Source organism: Octopus bimaculoides, chromosome 22 (assembly GCF_046866305.1).
Source record: "Octopus bimaculoides isolate indiv1 chromosome 22, ASM4686630v1, whole genome shotgun sequence".
Taxonomy (NCBI): domain Eukaryota; kingdom Metazoa; phylum Mollusca; class Cephalopoda; order Octopoda; family Octopodidae; genus Octopus; species Octopus bimaculoides.
Window position 1 is genome coordinate 26,408,030 of NC_142949.1, and position 12,883 is coordinate 26,420,912.

Genomic DNA, 12,883 nt, shown 5'->3' on the forward strand with positions numbered 1-12,883 from the left:
TCCCCGTAACTTAGCAGTTCGGCAAAAGAGACCGATAGAATAAGTACTAGGCTTATAAAGAATAAGTCCTGGGGTCGATGTGCTCGACTAAAGGCGGTGCTCCAGCATGGCCGCAGTCAAATGACTGAAACAAGTAAAAGAGTAAAAGATTGTTTGAGTCAGGGCTATAAAAGACAACACTTGCTCATGAAACCACAGGGTTGAAAGTGAATATCTTAAATCACACATTCAGGCCTTCACTTCGCGTGTGTGTGTGAGGAAGTTAGATTACATTAAAGAACATTCTAAGTTCATTTCATGGCTACAACAGAAAAAATTAAAATGTAGCATTCAAATATTCACCGGAATTGTTGTTGTAGGTTCAAATCTTCATCAGAACAAACAGAAATAACCAAATACTCCACAATGACCGAAAAAAAAAATTTATTATTCCAAAATGTAATAAAAATAAAAAAATGTTACTAAGTTTTTCTTTTATTTTTCATTTTTTGTTAAATTATTTATTTCTTACAACAACTGTTGGAATTTGTGCATCTTCTAAAGTCTAGAACATCATGAGAGGCAGAGATGGTGAGGAGGAGGAGGAGGAGGTTGTAGGATGTGTGAATAATTAATATACTATGTAATTAGGTAATTAAGTCTGATATGTTTTGTTAAATCTAACATGCTTTGATGTTTCAACATATTTGAAGACTGGAAGGTTAACTTGAGAGAGAGAAAGGGGGAGAGAGAAAGAGAGAGGGAGAGAATAACATGACATTGGCACTACAGGCCAGAAATTGTTTGGTTGTGGTGATGGTGGAAGAGTAACATGGGTGATTTCATAGACATGTACTTTTTACATTTTGAGATCAATAATTGGGAAAAAAAACTATGAATTCTACAGGGTATTTTCTTATAAATTACACATTTTATATACAAATACATCATCACATATATCTAATTTTCCACACTGGATGGGTGGATGGACCAATTTTAACAAATTCTTTCCATTGGCTGCAGTCCTTCATTTCTTTTTTGTAAGATGCAACATTCTGACACCAGTCTTCACATGTTTTTTGGTATTCTTCCAGTTCTTTCTGCTTTCGCCCAACTCTCATTCTTCAAGTGTACCGTATATCCACACCATCACAGTTCTCTCCCTTGCACACCATAGCGACGACGTCTTGCTGTTCAGCCACCCCTCTCGTTCTCATCACACACTTGTTGCACTACCATTCATTCATGCATACTGATATCAGAGATCCAGTGAAGCATGCTCACTTCATTTCTTTTCACACTTTGCATATCCACTTTTCAGTATTCGTGTCTCAATGCCTTGCAATATCACACTCCATGCAAATGCAATACTCAGTTCTGATGATAAAAGCCTTTTGTCATGAAGAAGTAACAAGCTCCCTGCAATTTTTCCAACCTTGTCCTTAGTAAAGAAAACAAGAACTCTACAAACGAAAGTGCAGTCAACTTGTGTAGGAGAGAAGCAATTCCAAACACAAGGGACTCTTTAGTCCTGCTGCAGACAATTTAGGACTCGTGCCTTTTTTTTTCCTATATTAGGCACAAAGCCTGATATTTTAGGGGTAGGATTAGTCAATTACATTGACCCCAGTACTTGACTAGTACTTAGTCTATCGACCCCAAAAGGATGAAAGGCAAACTTCACCTCAGCATAAAGCCAGAAGAAATGTTGCTAAGCATTTTGTCTTGTATGCTCACAAGTCTACCAGGTGCAGGAGTGGCTGTGTGGTAAGTAGCTTGCTTACAAACCACATGCTTCCGGGTTCAGTCCCACTGCATGGTACCTTGGGCAAGTGTCTTCTGCTATAGCCTCAGGCCGACCAAAGCCTTGTGAGTGGATTTGGTAGACGGAAACTGAAAGCCCGTCATATATATGTATATATATATATATATATATATGTGTGTGTGTGTATGTGTTTGCCCCCCCCCCCCAACATCGCTTGACAACCGATGGTGTGTTTACGTCCCCGTAACTTAGCAGTTCGGCAAAAGAGACAGATAGAATAAGTACTAGGCTTCCAAAGAATAAGTCCTGGGGTTGATTTGCTCGACTAAAGGTGGTGCTCCAGCATGGCTACGGTCAAATGACTGAAACAAGTAAAAGAGTAAAGATTGATGCCTTAAAAAAAAAAAATGGAATTTCTGACCATGCGTTTTCAGTTGTTCAATCAACTGAATTACCAGGTTCATTGAATTAACATATACATGGTTGAGTATTTCACAGATATGTGTACCCTTAATGTAATTCTCTAGCAGAACCAATGCAACATAGCTGGACTTATGAATCTTTTTGACAAACTTCTACGTAGTGTCTGCCCAGTTTCACTCACAAGGTATGGGCTGACCTGAAGTCTACAGAAAATAAATAACACTTGCCTAAGATTGAACACAAGACCTTGTGATTGCAAAGTGAACTGCTTAACCATGTAGCTATATTACACTTACAACATCTATCATCTACTTGTTTTAGTCAGTGGACTGTAGCCATGCTGGGGCACTGCCTTGAAGAATTTTTTATGAAATAAATTGACACCAGTACTTATTGGTCTCTTACATTGAACTGCTAAGTTAAACAGGATGTAAACACACCAATACCGGTTGTCAAGCAGTAGTAGGGGACAAACAGATATAAAGACACACATACACACAGATATATACATAACAGGCTTCTTTCAGTTTCTGTCTACCGAATCCCCTCACAAGGGTTTGGTTGGCCTGAGGCTGTATTCGGAGACATTTGCCCAAGGTGCCACACAGTGGAACTGAACCTGGAATTATGCCTTGGATAACAGAATCCAAGATAACCTTGAATTAAGAGGTCTCCTAACATGATCCCACATTAGGATTTAGGGAAGCAGTAGGGTAATATCCTAGTTCTGTCTAGAACTGGTTGAAGAAAGACTTTCTTTAATGCTGTTGGATATGCAACTTGTGTATGTCCATGTCCAAGTCTCCATAAGAGCACATCCCTAATGAGTGAAAAATCTCAAAAGATGCCCATAAGGGTCATATGGGATAAACAACAACAACGAATCATACAAACACTAGGGCCCCATGAGGGGACATTTTAGTCTAAATGTTAAACAACTCAATTCCTGCCGTGAGCATGTGGGGGTGGGGGACAGGTGTAGGGAGATGGGTTATAACAGGTTGGCTTGTTTCTTATAATACAAGGGTGGGGGTAGTTTATAAGTGATTCCTTAACCTGCTTGAAATAGCAACCAAATCTCAACCTTCAGTCTTAAATTTTTTAAATTTTGGCAATGTAGGTTGGGACTCACTACACCTGTGGAAAGACAGGATGGTCACAAGTGGAACACCTTTTAATGTTTGCTCAATCAGAGCTAACCTGGGGGACCTAAAACAACAACCTTTATTGTGTCACAATGGCACATTGTGACACAAGACATTGTTAGTACATGAAAGTACAACTGTCAGAGATCAGATGGAAAAGTAATTAATTTGAAAAGGGGGAGGGGAGAACAGTGTCTATCCCTGATTGGTGAGGTCAATGTGGTTGAATGGAGGGAGTTCATTGGGGGATGGGATGACTAGGAGGGAGGAGTTTAGTTTGCAGGGAGAGGGGAAAGTTTATTAAAAGGGAGTGAGGTAGAGGTGATAAACAGTCTTGTTTGGTCGGAAATTTAAGAAAATGCCAGAGGGTTTTAAAAAAAAAACGTCAGCAGGTCCCAACCAGAAATATCAAATATTATATTGGTACTTCCATGCCCACCCCAAACTAAACGAAAAAAAAAAAAATGTACAAACTGTCTCGAACACACCTCTACCTCCACAAACACACTAAAAAGGATCTTAAATCACATATAAAAGTTAATTCTTTGCCTGTCTTGTGTATCCTATGTGATACACAAGACATATTTCCTTGGCCTGCATGAATCATATCTGATAAACATTCCCAATTTTTTTTAATCACCAGAACAACTTGGGATTTATGAAAGAAAAGCTTTATGTTACTCAGGACATATGAAACAAGATGAACTAAAAGTTTGGAGATAAGTTCAGGTGTTTAAGACAAACTTATGAATACATTTTGGACAGCCAAAGGGTTAAAGAATTTAATCATTTTAAAAAAACAAAATCTTTTCAATATTTCCAATAACCAAGTTATTTTACTAATGATGAAATCTCTTAAATTAACACCTTCCATTCAATTTTTGTTTTATAATCCTCAAATGATTTGAGATATAGAAGTAAGTTTGTCATCTCTTTAAAATGAAGTAGAAAAAATATTTAAACCTTTAGTCACCATTGATGTTCATCATTATTATTATTAGTAGTAGTAGTAGTATTAATATTAGTATTAGTGGTATCAATCATCATTCATTATTGTGAAAAATTTTGAAGATCTGAAAAATGTGTATGCCAAAAGATAAGACACTAACTGAAATTATTTTTAGGTATGAGGTGTGAGGGGTCAGTACTGTGGTGCATAGGAAGAGAGAGAGAGAGTGTGTGTGTGTGTGTGTGCGTGCGCGCAGTATGGGAGCAGAGTAATGAATTGAAGGGGTTCAAACTAAAGGCATGGAAAAAAAAAAAAAAAAACAGATGGCATGTATATAAATCTATATATATAACTAATTATATAAATTCCAGTTTCTGGAATAAACAATGGTTGTAACAAATTTATTCATTTTCTTTCCCTTTTTTTGTTTTCGTTTTTGTAAAGTTTTGTACAATTAACCTTAACATTTGTTTAGTTTTTGACAGGGAAAGAAGAGACAGCCTCTTTTGACAGAGACTTGGGAAATGTTTGTATTTACAAATATACTGGCAAGTAATATTCACATTCTCTCTCTTTCACATACACACATACACACCCTCACACACATACAAACCCTCACACACATATACACTGTCACACACAAACAAACACACATGAGTTTTGTTTGAAAAAAAAAAAGATAAAAAACAGATTTTTTTTTTGTTTACTTTTAATTATTTTCCTAATAGAAAAAAAAATTAGAAAACCGGGCAAAAATTGTCAATAAATCCTTTCATAGAAAAGGAGGTATGCTTGTGCTTTCTCCACAAGTGATTCTGGCACCTCTCGAACAAGGGTATCACTAATGTGGTACCATTTCCCAGTTGGTACCAAACTCTCGGGATCGACCTCTTCTTCTTCGGTCTCAGCAGAGATGTTGCTGTCACCTTTCAACAGTGACTCTCTGTACTGCATAATGTATTCCTTAGGATTCAACCTCTTCTGGGCCACAAAGTTATTTGCTTTGTTCAGGTTGTTCTTACAGACTTTAATGTAGGCAGTGTAATGACCTCCTGATAACCGGCCACTGTGTTCGACAATGCCATACAGAGAGTACAGCACTTTCTTCTGACCTGCCTTCACATACTGGAAATAAATAAAATAATAAAATTCTATTAAAGAATTACTTACAAAATATTTACTGAATATTAATTTCTTAAAATAAAATTAGGTACAAACATGGCAGTATGGTGAAGTTTGCTTCCTAACTACAAGGCTCTAGGTTCAGTCCTATTGCATGACACACTGGGGAAGCATCTTCTACTATAGCCCTGGGCTGATCAAAGCCTTGTGAGCGGCTTTAACAGACAGAAACTGAAAGAAGCCTATTGTGTATGTAACTTATATAGTACCTGTATAAACAGGGCTAATTTAGCTGCTGTAGATTGACAAAAATGATGAAGAACCTTATTCAATTTTTGTAGCTTATTGGATCCCCATCAGAGGTGTCTACATCAATTTGACCAATCCTAGAGAAACAAGTAGCCAATCTGTTTATATACTCGACAATTACAGTAGCTACAGGAAACTGGAATTACTAATTTATATACCGTCACTTTATTTAATATCAGGGGCCTGTCAATGTGCATCGCACTCCACATAGTATGAAGGTATCATATAGTATAACAAAACCTATATAGTAGATATATAAACAGGGCTAATTTTGCTATTTCTTTATAGATAAAGAATGATGAACAATTTTAATCGATTTTCATATATTATTGGACTCTCACCAGTAGTGCCAACATCAATTTGACTAATTGCAGAGAAACAAGCAGCTGATCTGTTTATATACTCGACATCTACAATAGCCACAGAAGTCTGAAGCTGTCAACATTTAATGTCTGTTTTACATGCTGGCATGGGTCGGATGATTTTAAAAGAATCTGGTGAGCTGCAGAGCTGTATTGTGCTCCAATGTCAGTTTTGGCATGATTTCTTCAACTGGCCACATTTCCTAACACCATGTGTGTGTGTGTGCCTGCATGTATTTTTGTGTCACCTTCTCTTGACATTGCATGATTGTTGTAAATGAATGTCATTCATTTCCACTATTCTGGGAAAATGTATCTGGCCATAGGGTAATATTACTTTATTCAGAAGCAGACAAAGGTTGGCAACAGGAAAGGCATCTGGCTGTAGAAAATATGCCTCAATAAAACTGTCCCACCATGCTAACATGGAAAAATGGACACACTAAATGATGGTGATGATGATGATGAAATGAGTGAAATAAAACTAAATTTGAAAAATATTAAAATTTCTGGAATTAGAAAATAATTGAAGTAATATTCAATTTTTTTTATAAATAATTTAAATCGAGTTAAATTTTTATGTATCAAAATTTAATTTAAAAGTATTTAAATAAAAATTTTAAAACCATTTAAAAAATATTTAAATAATTTTTAAATTTGAGAGAGAGTTAGTTTGTGAGTGTGAGTGTGAGTGAGTGAGTATGAAGTAAGTGGTAGAATGTAAACCCATGTTTAAACTGAGGAATGAGCCACTGCGGTTTACCTGACTCAATGAACTGCAGAATGGTGCAATATCCAGGAGAAATGGGAACTCTACATGACGGTTAACCTTGCGGGTACTGAAACCAATCTGGAAAACAAGACAAATACAGAACATTATCAACAATACAGAACATTATCAACAATACAGAACATTATCAACAATACAGAACATTATCAACAATACAGAACATTATCAACAATACAGAACATTGTCAACATCTTAAATAACAGATCGGTCAGGAACAGCAACAACAATAATTACAACATTTATTTTAGAACCAGTGGGTAGCCATGGTGAAAGTTAATTACTTATGTCAAACTGTATTGAAATGGATTAACTGAATAAAATATGCAAATTACTCTTAATCATTTAATAGTTGGCACTCCATCGGTTACGACGTCGAGGGTTCCAGTTGATCCGATCAACGGAACAGCCTGCTCGTGAAATTAATGTGCAAGTGGCTGAGCACTCCACAGACACGTGTACCCTTAACGTAGTTCTCGGGGATATTCAGCGTGACACAGTGTGACAAGGCTGACCCTTTGAATTACAGGCACAACAGAAACAGGAAGTAAGAGTGAGAGAAAGTTGTGGTGAAAGAGTACAGCAGGGTTCGCCACCATCCCCTGCCGGAGCCTCATGGAGCTTTAGGCGTTTTCGCTGAATAAACACTCACAACGCCTGGTCTGGGAATCGAAACCGCGATCCTACGACCGCGAGTTTGCTGCCCTAACCACTGGGCCATGCACCTTCACCAGCAAGATGAAATACACACACACACACAGTGAAGGAGAGGAATGTAAGATTGAATGGAGTGAAGACCAAAGCTGTGATGACAGTGCCACTGGGGCAGGAGGCATGACAAGACATGATTACCTGTTCAAATCTCTTCAGGTGAAGTGTCAGAATGGCTGGTGGTCTAAATATAAGGAACTGCTTACTGGCATTTGTATAAATAGCTTCCTTTTCTGGAGAGAGAGAGAGATAAATAAATGGTGAATGAAAGAGAGACAGATAGAGACAGTTGTTCTTACACAAAACTAAAAAATGGAAGTTGCTGGGAGGTGGATGTCGAAAAAAATGTTTTGTGTTGACGGCTGGTTTTGTTCTCTTCTGAAGGAAACAGATCTTTCATTTTGTGGTTTGTGATTTTTATGGAATGTTAATGAGTCTTCACTGGAACATAGAATATGGTTTTGACCACTGGAAAGGTTTTAAAAAGCCATTAATATTGCTTCACTGAGTAGATGGAAGCCAAAATATCTTTTATTAAATAGAAAACTTCTGGATAGGTCTCCTTGTTTAAGTTGGTGAATGCTGCCATTGGCCATATCCAGCCTTAACGTTCTACCTGTTTAATGTTCAAACCAACCAGATCTGGCCTCTTACACTTACCCTACAATGCCATTCTAAAAATAAACCGTCACATTGTTGCAATATGAAAGGTGTGAGATTAATGCATGATTAATTCAAAACAATGTGAATAAACAAACATTAGGTGCAAATATGCAGTTTATTCACCACACCCTGTATGTATGCATGTGTGTATGTGTATATTATATATATATATATATATATATATATATATATATATATATATATATATAAAGATATATATATATATATAATAAGGATAGGGATTCAAAGAATTGCTATATACATTCTGATGTGTAGTCTGTTCATTATGTCACAGCACAATTATATTTATCAATGTGTGTGCACGTATTTATAGGTGTTGAAGGATGTAGTGTCACTTATGTAACTAACATAGTTTATGAAACAGCAATCAACAAATGGAATAACCATCAATTCTCTCACTTCTGTTTTTATGCACACACACACACTCACACACAGTCAATACTAAACTATGATAAAATCCCCAAGAAACAATAGGACACACAAAAGAAACAGAAATACCAACTTACTGTTACTTGAAGAATGTTTCTCTTTCCTCTGGCTACAGTTTTTACACCGTACTTTGTTATTGCCCGTTAGAAGTTCTGCCGATGTGAACTGGTGTAAAGACGACAAGATGGAGCACTTGCGGGTTGTTAAACGAGATCGAGGTGTTAGAGTAGACATAGACTTGGCTTGCGCCTGGCGTTTGATTGAGCTCATGTTGACATATTCTTTGTCATCAATATCGTCGAGGTCACCTTCTTCTGGATGGGCGAGTGGAGGGCCCTGGCTACAGTTTGATAACATCTGAGCAACACACATCGACGATTTTGTCGCCACAGAACTAAGAGTATGGCCTAAACCATGCGAGTTGTTCTCCCCTTCGCACTGTATTTCTTCATGAATGGATACCATTTTGGCTGGCGCCTCCGGTAACGTTTCAGTACTGAAGCATTTGGACACTGATTCCGAAGCTTCAATAGCTCCTTTCTCCAACTCATCGGAGAAAGATGGCTTGATGGAACTATCTGTATTATTTGCTATTTCCATAGAAGAGAAAGTGTCAAATGAAGCCATTTTGTTGCTATCCTCTTCCATGTCATTCAAACTAGAATCTTTGTCCAGGCTACCCCGAGATATTACATTTCCATTCAATTCTAAAGAGGCCAACCTATTTGTTTCATAACTAATTTTGTTCTCTATATTTTCTGTTTCTGTACAATATGTAGCATTTTGGTCTATAGTTTCTAGTGGATGTTGCAAAGAATCCACAGAAGAATTTTCTACATGGTTTGTACTATTAGATTCTTTTAAGGTAGATTCTTCATCCTTCTCTGAATCTTTCTTTAAAGAGCTAGAACTTTCATTTAATTTACTCTTTGATATACTTCGGTTCTCCTTATTTTGAAGACGGTTGCCTTCATTGTCTATATTATCTTCAATATCTGCATCTTTCAAAAAATTAAGAGGGAAAAGAAGAAAATGAAAAAAATAAAGTTAGAATCTTACTAAACACACACATACACTCACACCATCTTAAAATTACACCAAATGCATGCACATACATATACACACACCCAGTCTTAAAATTACACCAAATGCATGCACACACATATACACACAATCAGTCTTAAAATTACACCAAAACCACACACACACAGACATGCAAATGAAAAATTACATCAAATGTATAAACTGACAGTGAAAATGAAACAATTCAAATATTTAATTAAAAATAGCATTTAACAATTAATATTGAATAAATATTTTGGGTGGCAAAGTAATTTAATAATAAAATTCTTCAATATTTTAGTTTTCTTTATTCCTTCACTAATATGGATTGGAGTGGAGGCACGTGGCTTATTGGTTAGGATGTCAGCACCATGATCATAAGATTGTGGTTTCGATTCTTAGAACAGGCGACGCATTGTGTTCTTGAGCAAAACACTTCATTACACGTTGTTCCAGTCCACTCAGCTGGCAAAAATGAGTAACGCTGTGATGGACTGGCGTCCCGTCCAGCTGGGGAACACATACGCCATTGAAACCGAGAAACCGCGCCCATGAGCTTGGCTAGGCTTTAAAAGGGCGCATTTATTTTTTTTTAATATGGGTTGGACATTTGTACAAAATGAACAATTGGTAGTAACCATACTACAACATGTGAATGTTGTAGTATGGTTACCATGTTGAGTCAATAAAGTTGCATGTACATGGTTGTTTGCTAGAAATATCTATAACAGGGAGAAATAATAATGTAAAGTACTCTACTCTGATGAGATCATAATAAGACAGAAATATGTTCAAAGTTTTCTTTTGCAACATAATACAAAATATTATTCATTGAAGATTAAGCATCAGAAATAGCGTTCAAGCATAAAACATTATCTTAAAAAAAGTCACATCCAACACATGCCAGCTTAGAAAAGTGAATGTCAATAGATGATGATTAAAATTGCACCCTTTACTCACCCACTAACTTCATAATTATTACCAATTAATATTATTTTCTTCAAAAGTTTAATTACACATTTCATTTTTGGTGCCCAAAATTCATGATGTCAACTCACGTTGTACCAAATTTTATTGTATCTTGGCAGAGTCATTATACCAATAAATAAACACACACTGTTTGCATTTCACTTCATTATTCATCAATTGGTTAACTATTTAATCGATTGATTAATCATTCAGTTAATCAATCAGTTATGTTTGTCAGCCTGGAGCAATGAGGGCATGTGATTGATGAGGGTGCAAACAGTGACAAAAGGACTTTAACAAAAAATAACTGATTGATCAAGTGGATGATTAATCAAACATTGATGATTAATTCATTGGCTAAATAGTTAACCAATCAACAAATAAGTAATAAAAGAAGTGAGATAGAGCCAGTGCATGTGTTCATTACTGGCATAATGACCGTCCCTAAATACTAGCTATGACTGAGTAAACCGCTAATTGAAGCTATTCCAGCGATGCCCATAAAGTCTGTCTTCCAGAAATTCTTTTTCTTTTCGCCCTTTCAAAGCCTAGCCAGGCTCATGGGCCCGGTTTCTCGGTTTCTATGGCGTATGTGTTCCCTCCAGCTGGACGGGACGCCAGTCCATCGCAGCGTTACTGAAGAAAGAGGAAGAAAGACTGAGAGAAAGTTGGGGCGAAAGAGTACAACAGGGGTCGCCACCACCCCCTTCAGGAGCCTCGTGGAGCTTAGGTGTTTTCGCTCAATAAACACTCACAATGCCCAGTCTGGGAATCGAAACCGCGATCCTCCGACCGAGAGTCCGCTGCCCTAACCACTGGGCCATTGCGCTTCCACGTCTTCCAGAAATAGTCCACCCAAAACTATAATATCAAATATGTCATTATTATCACCATTTAACATCTATTTTCCATGCTAGCATGGACTGGATGGTCTGACAGGATCTGGTAAGCCAGAGAGCTGCACTAAGCTCCAATGTCTGTTTTGGCAAGGTTTCTAAGGCCCAATGCCCTTCCTAATGCCAACCACTTTACAGAGCATAGTGAGTGTTTTTTTTATGTAGCACTACTAGCACTTATGGGAGGCGCAATGGCCCAGTGGTTAGAGAAGCGGACTCACAGTCATAGGATCGTGGTTTCGATTCCCAGACTGGGCGTTGTGAGTGTTTATTGAGCGAAAACACCTAAAGCTCCACGAGGCTCCGGCAGGGGATGGTGGCGAACCCTGCTGTACTTTTCCACCACAACTTTCTCTCATTCTTACTTCATGTTTCTGTTGTGCCTGTAATTCAAAGGGTCAGCCTTGTCACACTGTGTCACGTTGAATATCCCAGAGAACTACGTTAAGGGTACACGTGTCTGTGGAGTGCTCAGCCACTTGCACGTTAATTTCACAAGCAGGCTGTTCCGTTGATCAGATCAACTGGAACCCTCGATGTCATAAGCGACGGAGTGCCAACAGCACTTATGAGGTAACCAACAAACTTACAAAACAAGAACAGGAAAAAGGAAAATAGAAGAAGCCTCCTTGACTTAATGGATGGAGAAAAGTATTCGAGAGGGAGGGAGGTGGTTTTATACCAGATGTTGAGAGACTGAAGTATGATAGGGTGGAAACAGCACAAGTGTCTTGCTAAATAGTAAAGTGTCATTTAAGTGAAATTTAGCTGCTAATTCTAGCAGGTCAATGTACAAACCAACGAACCAATGAATGGAACACTATGACTTACCAGAAGTATCTTCTTTACAATTACTCCTCGTCTCTTCTGCTTTCTCTTGGGATTCTTTCTCATTCTCAACTTCCTCCTCATCTTCTTCCTCATCTTCTCCATTCTCTTCCTCTTCGTTATTGGCCTTCTCTTGCTCACATTTGCTCTCATTCTCCTCAGCTTCGGTCTTCTCTTCGACTGACAACTGACTCAATTGGTTCCGAGCTTTATTCATCTTACGCTGATAAAAAGAAAAAAAAAAAAAAAGAAGAGAGTGAAAAAATATAAAACAGAGATAGATTTGAAAAAAATCAAAGATTGCAGAAGAGTTGAAGACTTTTTCATCAGAAGATTCATTTCTATAGAATGGACAGTGGGTAGGGGTTTGTGGCTGTGTGGTAAGATTCTTGCTTCCCAACCAAATGGGTCTAGGTTCAGTCCCACTGTGTGGCACCTTGGGCCAACCAAAGCCTTGTGAGTG

General features: G+C 37.6%; 1 protein-coding gene across 21 annotated transcripts in view; it reads right to left on the reverse strand.

Moving 5' to 3' along the window:
* Positions 1–406: 406 nt before the first annotated feature.
* The window catches only part of LOC106877601 (ubiquitin carboxyl-terminal hydrolase 45), a 78,282-nt gene continuing 65,805 nt past the window's right edge, over positions 407–12,883 (reverse strand). For 11 of the 21 annotated variants that reach the window (XM_089339910.1, XM_089339905.1, XM_089339900.1 and 8 more), the window contains 5 exons: positions 12,424–12,643; positions 8,743–9,666; positions 7,694–7,785; positions 6,818–6,904; positions 407–5,386 (listed from right to left, as the gene is read on the reverse strand). In XM_089339910.1, the coding sequence (XP_089196036.1) occupies positions 5,021–5,386; positions 6,818–6,904; positions 7,694–7,785; positions 8,743–9,666; positions 12,424–12,643 (1,689 nt within the window). In that variant the 3' untranslated portion in view covers positions 407–5,020. The remainder of the gene's footprint in view (positions 5,387–6,817; positions 6,905–7,693; positions 7,786–8,742; positions 9,667–12,423; positions 12,644–12,883) is intronic. The other 10 variants (XM_089339914.1, XM_089339908.1, XM_089339904.1 and 7 more) reach the window with 4 other exon arrangements.